This window comes from Urocampus carinirostris, chromosome 1 (genome assembly GCF_059441175.1).
Source record: "Urocampus carinirostris isolate Australia breed hairy pipefish chromosome 1, RoL_Ucar_1.0, whole genome shotgun sequence".
NCBI lineage: Eukaryota > Metazoa > Chordata > Actinopteri > Syngnathiformes > Syngnathidae > Urocampus > Urocampus carinirostris.
In genome coordinates, this window is record NC_142349.1 from 27,720,664 (window position 1) to 27,736,447 (window position 15,784).

Consider the following 15,784-nt stretch of genomic DNA (forward strand, 5'->3'; position numbering starts at 1 on the left):
TCTTTTTCAACCGGATGTTTAGTGACCTCACTTCCGATTCGTTTCTGCCGCCACCGGTAAATGGTTTGCACAATTTAAGATGCTGCATGATCGACCACGAACTGAAAAATATCCGCCGTTTTGTGCAAGTGCAACTGCGTATATCATGATTTAAGGTAAACCAGATTATATTCTACGCTTTACTTCTACTACTTCTACAGTTTGGGCCAGTAAAGTAACGAGTGGCGCCAAATTACAACTCATTCTATGTTCTACTCTGTCATTTTGAATACTGTACTTAAAATACGAGATGTGACATCTTTCTATTGTAATTAGAATGTATTGCTCAGTGAATAAGGCTACGGAAGCAGACAACAAGTTAACAGAAAAAAATATTTAAAACTAATAATTGGCAAAGTGAACCATTTCCCCTCCAGGCCCGCAGGAATCAATACTTAAAACATCAAAGGCTTATAATCTGAATTGGTGCAAAATTCAAATACGAGAGAAGCCTGTGCTCGATTTACACTAAATATTTAAAGTGATATGGTACAAAGTGTGATACTAAAAGTTATCTAGGCCATCTAAAAGTAACCACATAAACACATTATTCACTACATACACAATCTGCTTTATGATTTGTGTTTTAACTTAACTGCACCAAAACTGTATAAAAAATGAATCAATTTAAAGTCAAATACTTAAATTAACATATAAATGCAAAGAAATACATGCAACAAGGTAAAATAAATGATTTTTGTTTTAAATGAACTGTTATAACAGATGTACAAAACTGAATTTAAAGTCAAACATACTTCTTACTCAAATATATAAACGCAAAGAGGTACCTAAAACAAGGTAACAGAATTTTTTATTTTTAATAAACTGCAACAACATATGTACCAAAACAATTTTTAATAAGATGTATATATTTTTAAAAAGGTCAAGTAAATACTTAAATGATTATGTAAACATACAGAGGTACCTGGAATAAGGTAATACATCTGATTTTAAAAAACAAATACAGAGTTGAACATTTTGCAAACTAACGTATATTTGATGGTATATATCAGGGGTCGTAAACTTATGGCTCTTCTCATGAGTACATATGGCTCAGCGATAAAATAGAATCTGCGCAACAACTTAATTTGTTATTCATTTTCATAGCCAATTATCACACGTTTCATTGGGTGAGCAGTAGGAATGGGCGGCGCTATACACAGGACAAGACGCCCGCGCTCTTCCTCCCCCAGTGCGGTCTGCACTGGTGGTAAATACGTTGTTATCCTCATTTGCAGTATTTTGTGACATTTTTACAAAAGAACTTTGCTGGCACCTCATTTTAAAGCCATTATTTATAACAAAAAAATTAAGGTCACAATGAGCCTCAACACTCTTATGTTACAGGAGGAGGGATATTTATAGGTATAGGAATTATATAGGTATATTTATATTCATATGGGAAGCAGGCTCTGGTGTTATTACTAATTTATAGATTTCATCAACTCATGAAACATCACAGTGAAATAAAATGTTCTGAAGACTTGGCTATTTTTCTGGAGAGCGGGTTAAGCGATTTTGTTGAATTTTGTCTTCGAACATATTAAGGTGCTCTCCGGGGAAAAACATCTAAATAATTAATTTAATTTTATGGGTCTTTCAGTCAAAAAGTTTCCTGATCCCTGGTATATATCAACAATCATCACTCACTCGGAAAAAATATATATCTTTAATTATAGATAAATTGAGCGCTCTTGGGGCCTCCCTTTTGGTCATGAGGCCGTAAGCAGCCGCTTAGTTTTCTTATGCCTTGGGCCAGCTCTGCTAATAAGTTCCATGCTTATTTTTCTGTATGTATATATGTGTGTTAACTCTTTTAATGATAAATGAGTATAACCTGGGCATAGTGTAGTAATAGTGTTCCTGCTAACTAGTGTAATGTGATGTTCTCAGATGGGAAGTGACACTCCTGAACAGTGTTGAATGATCCTAAATCACTTTTAGTGAAATGGAAAAAAAATGGTTTTAACCAGCCAGACACTCGGGGTGCTCAGCACCCCCAAAGCTCTGAAACTAAAATCACCCCTGCTTTCGGTATTAATTTTTACTAATCAATTCTTGTTTATTTCTATGTATTTGTGTTTTGTTCAGTGTGTCAACTTTAGGAATTTAAAAACCGCGATAGCTTGCTTAGTTGGGAAGAAATAGGTTAAGGGCTTCCGTCGAAATTCTTCTGAAACAAGTGGTTGAACGAGAGCTGATTAAAATGCAGGTAAACAAAAACATTTTTATTTGATTTTTTTGTCGTTGTTTGTTTTGGCTTCTGTTTTGCTTATAAATGGATTATTTTCTCTATCTCATTACCTGTTTTATTTTGCTTTCAAGGATAACACAAGTAGCAGCGATTCGGAAGTTGAAAACAAAAGATCAAAGAGAGAAAGGGAAAACGACACAAGTGACAGTGAAGCCGAAATTGCAACCAAGCGAAAAAAGTCCAGCAAGTCCGGTGAGTGCATAATTTTGCATAAGATTTACATTTGTTATACGCGTAGCATCTTTGGCTTTCTTATGCTTTGTGAGTCCTTAGAGAATCCCTCTATTAAAATTAGAAATACTGACCATACCTTTTGTAAACACTCTTTCCTTATTTTACAGACATGAGGCAAGTTTTTTTATTTTATTTTTTTGAATATTGAATTTGATAGAATTCAATTTTAGTATTTTGAATATATTTCCCCTTGGTCATGAAAGGACTACAAGGGTGTCCTTTATTGTGTTGACAGACTGCAAATCCTGTAACTTACTTTATGTATGAATTTGTAATTTATATCTCCATTGTCTTTTTGGTTGTTTACCCAAGAATTATTTCCTGTTGCAGGTTTTGCAGTGTCTGAGGATGAAGAAAATAACATAGAAAGTCCTGTGGATAGTGAAGAGGAAGAGCCGGTTGAAACTGAATCTTCAAGTTTAAAGAAAAAAAACAAAAATTCTCCGGAAAAGGGCAAGGTCAAATTTGAGAAAGAACCCAGGAGGGAGACACTTACTTCAGAGGAGAGTGATGACAAGAATGAAAGTAATGCAAATGAGAGTGACCGGAGTCAGTCATCAGATGAAAGTGAAAAAGGTGACAAGAATTTCAAACTTTGTATTTACTATTACTCATTGAAATGTTTACTATTCTACTTTATATCATTAATCTCTTGTCAGACGAAAATGATGGGCCGGAGAAGGGCAAAAAACAAGCAGATTCGAATTCATCCTCCCTACCCTCTTTGGATGAAGATGAGGATGCCCAAGCCAAAGCAAATGAGAAAAAAGATGAAGCGCATAAAAAGAAATCAACTAAAAGAGTCATAAATGGTGGTGCGAAGAAAAAGAAGGTGATCTTTGAGTAATTCACATCTCATCACTTAGAAAGTAATGAGACTATGTCTAGTTCTTTGAATTGCAGTTTTTGTTATGTGAACTTGTCCTTTGATCACAATGAGAGTAAAACAAAAAAGATCAATAGATTAAAGCTTGCCTTTCATCGTGGCTGGATGTAATAATACCTCTAATTCATTCCACAGGAAGACGACAAAGCAGTTGTGAGGCTGAAACGCTACATTTCTCTCTGTGGTGAAAGACGCAATTACAAAAAGCTTCTGGGTGAATGTCGCTCTGTCCGCTCCATGGTGGATATTCTAAAGAAGGAACTCGACGATCTTGGTGTTCACGGTTAGTAGTGCACAAACCTTAACATTGTTCATAATATTAGTGACGTTTTACTATCCATCTGTGGTCTGGAATCTAGAGATAAAAATCGCCTGTGAACCTAAGTAACCCAATTTTTGTAATAGAACTAATAAAAACTATTTTTGGGGGATGTAGACCCACCAACTAAACAGATTGGTCTAGAGCAGTGCTTGTCAATTATTTTCTGTCCCACCCTTAATTTATTTGGTTTTGTAGTGTCATCTTTAAGACATTTTTAACATAACAAGCACACCGGTCTCTGCTTGTCTCCCTCCAAGGCCGCAGCGAAGTGTTATGGGAGGAGAGTTTTCTTTGTCTCTTTACCCCGTCTTTCTTGGCTTGTCTATGGATCCATGTTAAATACTTTTTCATGTGGTCACTTGAGGGCCTGCTACACTTTGTTTCTACACTTTGTTTTTTGGTTTGAACAAATTTATTGACACTAAAAACAGAAAACAATCATGAAAATCTCAACAGCAATTAAGCACATTCACAATATTATATTCCAATATAACGTTTTTAACAGCAAACACAAAGTGAGGTTTGAACAAACCTTCTCGAAAATCAAACATATTCACAATTTCATTATATAACATCTTTGTTAGTGTCAATAGATCCGTCTAGGCCAAAGTCGATTGTCCTCGGTCTGAACAAATCCACTGACACCAACAGCAGCAAAACACAGCCATCAAGCATATTCACAATTTTTTTATATCTGACAATCTGACGTGACGATATGACGTTTTAACATTTTTTCCTGACATTTTCAACATCAATTAAACAATTTCAGAGTTATTTTCTTTTAACAGTAGTTAACCAGCGTGTAAAAGGCAATACTATTGTGCAAGGGCATAGCTCTGCCATCCCACCCTCCCAAGCAGCACTCAATGCTTATACTCCGTGGTTAATGCACTGTGTGGAGGCTAAATGTAAACAAAACACTGCCAATAATAACAACACTGCCCCGTAGTGTAGTGGAAGTGTAATTGCTCTATATTCTTCCCGAAGTCAAGTGTGCCTGCGCTCTCCTTGAGGAAGCTTCCCTCCCTCAATTTGTACTTTCATTTCTAGTTGAGACTAATATAGATGTGGCCACCCAAGTGAATTGACTGTACCAAAAAGCCATTATACCAATATACAGTGCATCCGGAAAGTATTCACAGCGCTTCACTTTTTCCACATTTTGTTATGTCACAGCCTCATTCCAAATTGTATTAATTTAATCTCTTATCGCAAAATTCTACACAAAATACTCCATTATGACAATGTGAAAAAGTTTCTTTTTAACTTTTTTTGAATTTATTAAAAATAGTAAACTAAGAAATCACATTTACATGAGTATTCACAGCCTTTGCCATGAAGCTCAAAATTGAGCTCAGGTGCATCTTTTTTCCACTGATCATCCTTGAGATCTTTCTGCAGTTTAATTGGAGTCCACCTGCAGTAAATTCAGTTGATTGGACATGATTTGCAAAGGCACACACCTGTCTATATAAGGTCCCACAGTTGAGTGTGCATGTCAGAGCACAAACACCAAGCATGAAGTCAAAAGAACTGTCTGTAGACCTGCGAGACAGGATTGTCTTGAGGCACAAATCTGGGGAAGGATACAGAAAAATTTCTGCTGCTTTGAAGGTGATGAGCACAGTGGCCTCCATTATTCGTAAATGGAAGACATTTGGAACCACCGGGACTCTTCCTAGAGCTGGCCGGCCTTCTAAACTGAGCGATCGGGAAAGAAGGACCTTAGTCAGGGAGGTGACCAAGAACCCGATGGTCACTCTGTCAGAGCTCCAGCGTTCCTCTGTGGAGAGAGGAGAGCCTTCCAGAAGGACCACCATCTCTGCAGCAATCCACCAATCAGGCCTGTATGGTAGAGTGGCCAGACGAAAGCCACTCCTTAGTAAAAGGAACATGGAAGCTCGTCTGGAATTTGCCAAAAAGCACCCGAATGACTCTCAGACCATGAGAAACAAAATTCTCTGGTCTGATGAGACAAAGATTGAACTCTTTGGTGTGAATGCCAGGCACCATGTTTGGAGGAAACCAGGCACCGCTCATCACCAGGCCAATACCATCCCTACAGTGAAGCATGGTGGTGGCAGCATCATGCTGTGGGATGTTTTTCAGCAGCAGGAACTGGCAGACTAGTCAGGATAGAAGGAAAAATGAATGCAGCAATATATAGAGATATCCTGGATGAAAACCTGCTCCGGAGCGCTCTTGACCTCAGGCTGGGGCGAAGGTTCATTTTTCAGCAGGACAACGACCCAAAGCACACAGCCAAGATCTCAAAAGATTGGCTTCAGAACCACTCCGTGAATGTCCTGGAGTGGCCCAGCCAGAGTCCAGACTTGAATCCGATGGAACATCTCTGGAGAGATCTGAAAATGGCTGTGCACAAACGTCTCCCATCAACCTGATTGAGCTTGAGACTTATTGCAAAGAAGAATGGGCAAAACTGCCTAAAGGTAGGTGTGCTAAACTTGTGGGATCATATTCAAAAAGACTTGCGGCTGTATTAGCTGCCAAAGGTGGCTCAACAAAGTATTAAGCAAAGGCTGTGAATACTTATGTAAATGTGATTTCTTAGTTTTCTATTTTTAATAAATTCAAAAAAAGTAAAAAAATGAAAATAAAAAAAAATCACATTGTCATAATGGAGTATTTTGTTTAGAATTTTGAGATAAGAGATTAGATTAATACAATTTGGAATGAGGCTGTAACATAACAAAATGTGGAAAAAGTGAAGCGCTGTGAATACTTTCCGGATTCACTGTATATATTTTATGTATTTATTTATTTTTTCCTAGAGAGAGAGCTATGCCATGCAGTATATTTTAAGACAAAATTCTCTGAAACTCCTAAACCTGCTCTCCTGACAAAATCATATTTTTCAGCACATTCTATTTCACTGTGTAACGTCAGATGATTTGATAAAATGTATTAAATAGGAGTAATGCCAGTGCCTGTGTCCCGTATCAACAAATACTGTATATTACTTTTAACTTGTCTCCCTCCCGCAATTACCTTCACTTTTTTTCATAAATATTCAAAACAAAGTTCTACCAGAGTTATTTTGTAAAAATGTAACCAAATACTGCAAACGAGGATACTGACGTATTTACCCAGTGCAGACGCTGCTCGGTAAAGGGAAGTGAGTAGGCTATCTGTGCTGTGTGCATAGCTCCGCCAACCCATACCACTCACCCAATCAAATTGGTCTGTGTGTTTGGCTGGCACTTTTTTTTTGTGTTGACAGTTCCTTCTGTAGGTTTTCATCACTAAGGGTCTCAAAACTGATTATACGTTGTTTAATGAGCTTCCACAAAAGGATGCCTTGGCGGCATACAGCCAAAATGAGGTATTTTGGTGTGACACATCACTGTAAAATGTAGTTCGGACTTTGCCCTTGATACACTGGACCAAACGACTTATGCAACTGTTGTAACAATGGTTATTTATGCACTAATGTCAACTCCCCGCTTGTCAGAATTACATTGCTAGATAAGAAAATAGCAGAATTAAAAATTGTATTTTCTATCTATTTATACTCGTGAAAAGAGCAGTATCTGGCTTGCAAGCCATAGGTTCCCAACCCCTGTTCTACAGTATTGATTTCTTTTAACCGTTTCACCTCTAATAGCACATGTGACTGTCATTCGCACAGGTCAGCCATCCATTGTAAAATGTAAGAAGGTGCGTCTGAAGAATGAAAAAGCTCGGGAACTTGCTGAACTCGATGTCAGCAACATCATTAATAGTCAAGGTGATTACTAATGTTTTTAAGCCATCAAATCCTTTACAGTTCCTACATTTCATAATCAACACATACCAATTTTAGTTTTCTAATTGTGACGAATTTATATTTTAAAATATGTAAACAAATACGGTGTAATTTTGGTTTTGAGTCATAGTAATAATTATAAAACATTTGTACTCTTTGTTAAATGCCAGACCAAACTTCTTGATAAATGACTTGTTTACTCAGGTCGACCTAAACGAAGAGGAGCCCATCCGCAACAATACCGAGATGAAGCACCACTCTTTGCTTACCAGCGTGTGCTGACCTCCGACTCTGATAGTGAGGGCGATGGCAACAAGCAGAAAGGACACAGAAGAGCATCAGACTGGGCCAATTTAAAGGGAATTATAAGTGATGATGCAGACAGCAACTAAGGCGTAGCTCTTAAAGCAAATGTTCTCAAAGGACGTCATTTGGAGACACTTCTTTCTTATTGTTGGTTTGGGTCATTTATTGAACAGATTATGAGTCTGGAGTTTTTTTTGTTTATGTATAAAAGGAATATTTTGAAAATGTACACGTTTTCGGTTTTAAAAACCTGCTAAAGTATATACAAATAAAGTGTTGCATTTTCTTACCTGACATTAAAAGATAAACTGGTGTTTTGCATATGTCAGTATCCTTCATAATTGAGAATTAAAGATGATCTGATAGTTTCTAATAACAAGAGTGTAACATGTAATAAAGCGAGACTCAGCTCTTGTAAAATTGTGCGGGGACCAGGGCTGGTTATAAGTTCAGAGCTTTGGGGCTGTTTACATTTTTTAAATTTCACTTAAATTGATTTAAAATCATTCAACACTGTTTAGGAGTGTCACTTACCATTTGTGGACACCACGTTTTACTTTTTTGTTCGAAGAAACACTACTACTAAGCCATGCTTACTCATTTACTCATTCATTTCTTATACAATACACATACACGTGCAGAAGAATAGGCAAAGAAATTATTAGGCAACGCTGCACACATAGCTTATACACACACAACTGAGCTAGGCTGGTCATTGTTGCATTTGATTTGATGCAGCTAAAATGAGGACTAATATCTGTTGATGACAACAGTCATGGTATTATGTGGTATTATAGTCATTCAACATGAATAACATACTCATATTACAGTGGAGCCTCCACAGACTCTGCCACTATGTCGCAAGTGGCAGCAAAAATGAAGAGGGAGGGGGCGGTGGTAGTAATTAAATGGACTTGACCGATTCAAGCCACAACAATGCTGTGTTGTTCACGTTTTTCAAATTGATCTCGCGTATTTTATTATATTCAAGCCTATCCTGTTCTTTGTTAAAATTATGTCTTTTTGAGGGTGGATGGGTTGAATATGTGGGTGCTTGAGCACCCCCAAATACGGGGTGTTTACGCCTATGGCTGGGGCCAAAGTATCGTGAATGGGATGTGTAACGTCGCGTAATTCATAGATCAATAAGGAGAATGCAGTGGCCCAATTTTGATGACAGTGCCTAAAAAAACAAGTTTTTCAAGCCTGATTTATTACATTTGTCTGCTGCACGAATTACAAACGTATTACATCCTGCAAACGAAGTTGTGACATGTGTAGACCTAAAATTGTCATTTAAAAATGTATATTGCGCTTAATAAATGGAAATTAGAAATAAACAGTCCCTTCAAAGTTCAGGCCTATACATTTAAACAAATATTCATAATGATGACATATGCTGTATAATGGTGCAGTTCCTATGCATATACAATTTCCTTCACGTAACTCTTCACAGGCTTGTCAATAAGCGATGATTGATGTTAATAAATAACAAAATAAAATACAGTAATGTAAACCATTTGAAGTTGCGCAGGGTTTTAATGAGGCCTTTGCATAATTAAATTTTGCAGTTGTTATACCGTGACAAAATCCTCAGGAATACATTTGTACATACTGCTCAACATTAAATAAATGAACAAGAACAGATATATACTAAAACCGCTTCGATTGGACATTATTTGTGTACAAAACTTTAGAAATTTCAAACGTTTCTATGGGGTCTATTTCCCCCGAAAATATAAAGAGCGACCTCCATACATATTTTAAATTAATATCGCACCATTTTATTTTATTTTTTTAATCCCCCATCAAAAAAGTTTTGTACTATGTAATGATACTTGGCTGGGATAAATACGTTTTTACAGAAGGTGACTTACCACATTACTCAAATCAATCAACCTGTCAATACCATAATAATAATAACAATAATGAAAATAAATTATTAAATATAATTAAAAATAAATAAAGATGAGAACTAGAAAGGGAAACAAATGACGCATAGACGGAATCATTTGTGCGGGGACATGTCCGACTGCTTTAGCCGTCCGCCCATCCGGAGGTCGTGAATATATGTGGTAATTTGTGGAACTTAATAAATATTTTTTTTATCATATCTAACATTTAATCTACGAAAAGAAAAAGAAACAAACGAGGCAACTTAGTCACTGCTCTTCGATCATTTTTATGGAAGGTAACCTTTTTCTCATAACATTAATAACTGAGTGGCCTTTTTTTTTAAACAAAAAAATATATATGTATCTATTTTTTGGAAATGACTACGCGTGAGTATTTTCGTCTAGCTTTGTAAATGTAAATAAGCTTTATGTCGGTTTATGTTGGGAGATCGTGTGGCACTGTTGTGGCGGAAATTGATATTATTTTACAATAATTATTCACAATATGTGCTTACACAATGGTTAAAATACTATTAATATACGGGCCAACCAAAAAAACGACATTGAAAAAAGGTTTGAGGTGGACTAGGTGTAAAAACAAATTTTCTTTACAATTTTTTAATTGTTTTTTTTTTGTGTTAGTTGTTTTACCTTCATTGCTTTTGATTAAAATCGATTATAACATTCGTATTACTATTGTGTCTTGAAATGAATGCAAGATGATCTCCTGCACCCCGCAATCCTAGTGAGGACAAGTGTAGGAAACGAATGCTGTCAAACATCGCCTATTGAAAGTAATAGATACGCGGGAATATTAAGAAGAAGGCGACACAATACACGTTGATTCCTTATGCTGTGTGGATTATCGTTTGTTTGATCTACTAACCTTAAACAATATTTTAGTAGATGTTTAAAAAAAAATAAGGTAATTGAATCTATCAGAAAGCTCACCGAAATCAAAGAATAATTCCTTATCTCTACTCCTTTGCCTATGCATTCAGAATCCGATTTTTTTTTAATATTCAAGAAATCATCACGAGGGATTTATACTGCTTTGCAGTTTACAAAACAACAAATCTTGTTATTTAGAATGGATGATGATGATACCTCAGGGAGTGTGTTTGCTGAGCTGAAGACAAGGGAACTCCGATTTTGGGATGTTGCTCAGATTGCTGCTGGAACTGGTCTTGCTGTTTATGCGATGTGGATAGGAGTCCTCCAGCCAGGATTTCGAAAAGTCCCACTTAGATTACAGGTATTGTCTCTTATTAGTTATTCAATATTTTTTTGTGCATGCAAGAGTATTTACATGGTGTTGAGCGATGGCACAGATTTGTTTTGAGACATTCTTGGATATCTCCCACAGGTACCGTACATACCTGCTAGTAGCACCCAAGTGCAGAACGTCATGACATTGCTCAAAGGTCGAAAGGGGGTCCTTGTGGATTTAGGATCTGGTGACGGTCGCATTGTAAGTGCATCATTCCAGCAAATGTACTTTTTGTGGAGCAATTAAAAAACAGATAAAAACAACAGCTGTACAAAAATTTGCAATACTCGAAAAAATCTCAGCCATGGATAGAATTACAATATAATCACTCGATCAACTTTGATAAATGAGTCGTATACAGCATAAATCTACAAAACTCAGACTGATAAACAGGTTTAATTGATAGATAGATAGATAGATAGATAGATAGATAGATAGATAGATAGATAGATAGATAGATAGATAGATAGATAGATAGATAGATAGATAGATACTTTGTTCATCCACGGGAGCTGCTGGAGTGGCTGCCATTCGTGACGGCGCCGGAAGAAAAGATTCAATTTGAATCATTTACAAACAAACAAACAATTGAATCATGTACAAACAAACAAACAAAATATTCATGTTTCAATAAGTGGAGTGTTAATAAAATATTTCTGATACTGATATAACCAGATAAAACTAATTTTAAGTTACCTGTCCAAATGAATGTTGTGCCATCTCACCTTTCCCACTCTCTCTCCTGCAGTTGACCTGCTGCTGCTCGCTCCTGAAACTAATACTTACCTCTTTGTGTATTGCCTGCATATGGCGACACCCTCTTTCAGCTTGTCTGTCAGAACCTTGATCTCCTCCTAAAATGCTTGTTTTTTGGCCTCCTTTAAAGCTAATTGATGTCTTTCAAATTATTCCATCAAGGTCTTGGAGGCGCGTAGACGAGGCTTCACTTCCGCTGTTGGTTATGAGCTCAACCCATGGCTGGTTGGCTTGTCCCGCTTCCACGCATGGAGGACAGGTCATCATGGCAATGTATCTTACCGAAGGGCAGATTTATGGAAGGTTTGACGTTTGTAATATTATACTTAACATAGAGCAGGGGTGTCAAACTTATTTTAACTTTGGGGGGGGGGCACACAATAGAACAAACATTCTCTCTAGTAAATTAGAGAGAAATAATAAGAGAGTGAAATAAGAGAAAGAGAGAGAAAAAGAAAGAGGGTAGGAGAGAGAGGGGGGGAGAGAGGTCAAAAGAAGGTAAAAAGACACACAGAATGAAAGAGACAAAGAGGAACAAAGAAAGAGAAAAAGAGAGACAGAGAGAGTGAAAAAGAGAGAGAGTGAGAGAAAAAGGGAGGAAGAGAGAGAGAGAGGGAAAAGGGGAAGAGAGGTCAAAAGAAGGTAAAAAGACACACAGAATGAAAGAGACAAAGAGGAACAAGGAAAGAGAAAAAGAGAGACAGGCAGAGTGAAAAAGAGAGAGAGTGAGAGAAAAAGGGAGGAAGAGAGTGAAAGAGAGAGAGAGAGAAAGAATTATAAGTACAGCTTTTGTGAGAGGACCCTGGATTTGGCAACATCAAGGGGACATATTTCAACCTGCAGCTAATTCTTCTCTTGCGCTTTCCTCAGCGTTGTCTCGCGGGCCGGATTCAATCCCTTAGTGGGCCTGATCCGGCCCGTGGGACGCCTGTTTGACACCCCTGCCATAGAGGCATGAGTATACTATCAAAACACTGGATTAAAAGTTTGGTGTGTGTGAGTAACTCATTTAAAAAAAATGGAAACCGACACTTACCCCAACACACACTCCGAACACGAATAGATTTTTGAGTGATGCTAGTAGTCTGCTCTCTTTAGTTTATAGGTGTGGTGCATGCCCCTTCAATCTTATTTCTCTTCATGAACAAGTTAATTTATTCAAATAAATGATTAAAAATTGTATTTTTTTGTAGGTGGATTTGAGGGAATGCAAGAACATTACGGTGTTTTTAGCTCCTAGTGTGGTAGGTAAAACCAACTGCTAGTTCTATCTCGAGTAGAATATGCCCTTGAGTGTGTAACAGAGAATCTGTAAAGGGGCATTTTGTTTGGCATGTGTTTATATCATGTTCTATGATTTCTATGTATTTTAATTAGCTTTCGCTACTTCAAAAGAAGATGGAGGCTGAGCTTCCTGACGATGCCTTGGTGATTGCTGGCCGTTTCCCCTTTCCTGACTGGACACCATGCAAAATTGAAGGACAAGGAGTGGATAGAGCCTGGGCATACAGCGTCAAGGCACAAAGACGACTCGCATCATATAAAAAACAGTCGTTGGCAGATGGGGAGACTGTCAATAGTAATGCAGCTTGATTGATTCCACCAAAATACACACTGAACTGTATTCAATGAGGTATTATTTGTATTTGAATAACTTTTATTGACTAAATACTTTGCCGTTGTGTGTAAATCCACACTTTAGTCTGTAATGTTCTCATTGCACACATACAGGGCCGGAGTGGGCCCCTTTTTCAGCCCGGGGGTTTTCTACCAGCCCACTTAGCTATGGAGGAGGAATTTGAATGAATAGAGCAGCAGCGAGCTCTTATGATGCATTTGTATTAGGAAGATATTCAGGTATATGTTGTTAAGTTAACAAAAAACACTACCATTTTAATTCAAAGGAAAATCATATAAAGATTTTGATATAGATGAAATCCTATATACATAAGTTTGGTATTGGTCATTTGAAATCAAAATTGCATTTGCCTTCCAAACAAATTGTTATGCTTTACACTAAACTCTTATATGAAGTAGCTTCACTACACATATTTTATGTCGGGTAATTAAAACATCAAAATCCTCCTAAGCAAATCACTGGACTCTGCAACTTTGTTGATGACAATGTCATTGTCTAGACTTGAGAATTTCATTTTCAGTGTGTCAGAATAAAGACAGTGAGCTTTTTAGCCTAGTATCCACACATTTTGAAACAGAGAATCTCTGCTCATATGCAACTTGAGTACAGGAAAGGCTCAACAGGAACGTGTATGCCAGATCAATGACATGGTGAGGAAGGTATTTTGTGAGAGGACCTCCTTTTTTCATCTTTTTCATTTCTTTTTTCACCACGCTTTTTTCTTTTTTCCAGCATTTTCCCTCTTTTTCTTATTTTTTCCTGCTTTCCCTTCCTTTTCTTTGGAGTCTTTTTGCTTTGTTTTTCTTTATTCGTACTTTATTGTTTATTATTTTCTTCTCTATTTTTTCCTTTATATTATTTTTTTAATGTTGTGTCTTTTAGCTTTATTTGTGAATATTGTTACATAATATTTTTTTAATATATGAATAGAAGCAACAAAAACAATCTGAAGCGGCTATTGGGTGCTGAAAGAGTGCTCTTTTTAGTGGGCCGAGCTGAACTGCTAAATTCTGCGTACACATAACAAAACTGGGCACACAGAGATAACATATGCAAGATGAGGTACATGAATGTTAACAATCCTTTTCGCGCGTTACTTCTTATTTCTTGGCTTTTTCGGCTCCATTTAGCACCTTTCTGCCGACCATAGTACCTGCCTCACATCATTTGCTATGTGTTCATTTTACCACTATGGAAAATACGGGTGGTGGGACAAACCAACTTCAAATTTGGGAGGGGGGAATTCCCCCAGACTCACCTTATCTGTTGCACTGAATGTGGCCAAATAGCTGTCTAGAAAATGAATGCACGAGTAAGGTTAGATAGTGCAAGTGACAGATACATGTTCAAATTATTTTTATCATCCAGCCAGCCCAAACTCCCCCTTGACATGAGCCGGCCCTATGGGAAATCGCCCGTTCTTCCCGATTAGCCACTCCGCCGTTGCACACATACGAGGAGTGCACAGCAGATCTGGCTCACAGTTCCCAGTCTGAATCGTGGCAATTTAAGTACAGTAACAAATAATTTGTAATTCGTTCCGTTTAACTCACAACTTAAAACATATGGATCAAAGAATTAACGGACATCATGACAGTAACCGAGAATGAGACAATAACAGCAGTGGTGTGCTGTCAGGGCCTTCTCTGCTGGGCCAAAACAATCTGAATCGTGATGTTAATTATGCATTGCAGTATTTTGTCCCTGAATACTTATTAAATAATTCAAACATGTCTGTCATCTTCTTTCCATTCCTTCCCCCTTGTTGTGCTGCTCCCAGATGTGTACTTTCATCCGTAAGCATTTTAACCAATCACTTTTCAGACATTACTTGTTTCCAGGGTCAGAAATCTACTCATAGGCCCCAAAACATAAAATAAGTGACGATATTGCTGTTGGTTTAGCGTATTAGATTCCAAGTTGGCGAGCCAGGGCCTTCTAGCGGGCCTACGGAAATGTTATGGGTTTCACAAACTATGATTGGCCTAGGGATGGGAACAGAAATATCACAACAAAAAGGTGAAAAAAATGATCTCTCTGTCCACTGTTTTTTGGCCCTTAATTGAATAAAAACGGATGCCAGAAATATGACAGGACGGGCTGGACTTTCAGCACTAGCTTCAATAGCGATAGAAAATAACTTTTTGATGAATCTGAAATGCACAGAGAATCTGTACGACAGATTAATTGAAATCTTAAGGAAAGCAAGGGTGTGGATTTTGTGCACGAATAGAAAGGTTTTACGGTGAGTAACATGTAGCTATATTCCTAAATAAGATTCAATTTTTTAGGTAGTTATTGATTGGGGTTTTTAAGGGTTATTGTTCTATCTTCGTTATTCATTATCCGTTATCGGTCAGTTCATAATACGCTACAAAGCCTAGGAGCCGGTACACTTACTCTCAGCCAAAAGGCCA

General features: G+C 37.3%; 2 protein-coding genes across 5 annotated transcripts; both read left to right on the plus strand.

Annotated features, from left to right (window-relative positions):
- Positions 1–6: 6 nt before the first annotated feature.
- hirip3 (HIRA interacting protein 3) lies at positions 7–8,120 on the plus strand. The gene is made up of 8 exons (XM_088333095.1): positions 7–155; positions 2,131–2,251; positions 2,365–2,485; positions 2,858–3,103; positions 3,187–3,359; positions 3,549–3,696; positions 7,385–7,483; positions 7,706–8,120. The coding sequence occupies exons 2-8, from the start codon at positions 2,246–2,248 to the stop codon at positions 7,891–7,893; spliced, it is 981 nt and encodes a 326-aa protein (XP_088189221.1). The 5' UTR covers positions 7–155; positions 2,131–2,245; the 3' UTR covers positions 7,894–8,120.
- Positions 8,121–9,812: 1,692 nt separating this feature from the next.
- On the plus strand, positions 9,813–15,100 carry antkmt (adenine nucleotide translocase lysine methyltransferase). Of its 4 annotated transcripts, none has more exons than XM_088333098.1 (6): positions 9,813–9,882; positions 10,792–10,957; positions 11,069–11,173; positions 11,891–12,031; positions 12,922–12,972; positions 13,106–15,100. In XM_088333098.1, the coding sequence occupies exons 2-6, from the start codon at positions 10,793–10,795 to the stop codon at positions 13,319–13,321; spliced, it is 678 nt and encodes a 225-aa protein (XP_088189224.1). In that variant the 5' UTR covers positions 9,813–9,882; position 10,792; the 3' UTR covers positions 13,322–15,100. The 4 variants fall into 4 exon arrangements, with proteins under 4 accessions (XP_088189224.1, XP_088189223.1, XP_088189225.1 ...); XM_088333097.1 differs by having other exon boundaries at positions 9,823–9,998; XM_088333099.1 differs by having other exon boundaries at positions 9,823–9,998; positions 10,815–10,957.
- The last annotated feature ends 684 nt before the right edge of the window (positions 15,101–15,784 follow it).

Bases quoted from the DNA above. Each gene is read 5' to 3' on its own strand.
- hirip3 (XM_088333095.1), top strand. The intron at 3,104-3,186 runs GTGACAAGAATT...ATCTCTTGTCAG, and splicing joins ATCAGATGAAAGTGAAAAAG to ACGAAAATGATGGGCCGGAG. The intron at 7,484-7,705 runs GTGATTACTAAT...TTGTTTACTCAG, and splicing joins CAACATCATTAATAGTCAAG to GTCGACCTAAACGAAGAGGA.
- antkmt (XM_088333098.1), top strand. From the start codon at position 10,793: ATGGATGATGATGATACCTCAGGGAGTGTGTTTGCTGAGCTGAAGACA. The intron at 12,032-12,921 runs GTTTGACGTTTG...ATTTTTTTGTAG, and splicing joins GAAGGGCAGATTTATGGAAG to GTGGATTTGAGGGAATGCAA. The intron at 12,973-13,105 runs GTAGGTAAAACC...TATTTTAATTAG, and splicing joins TGTTTTTAGCTCCTAGTGTG to CTTTCGCTACTTCAAAAGAA.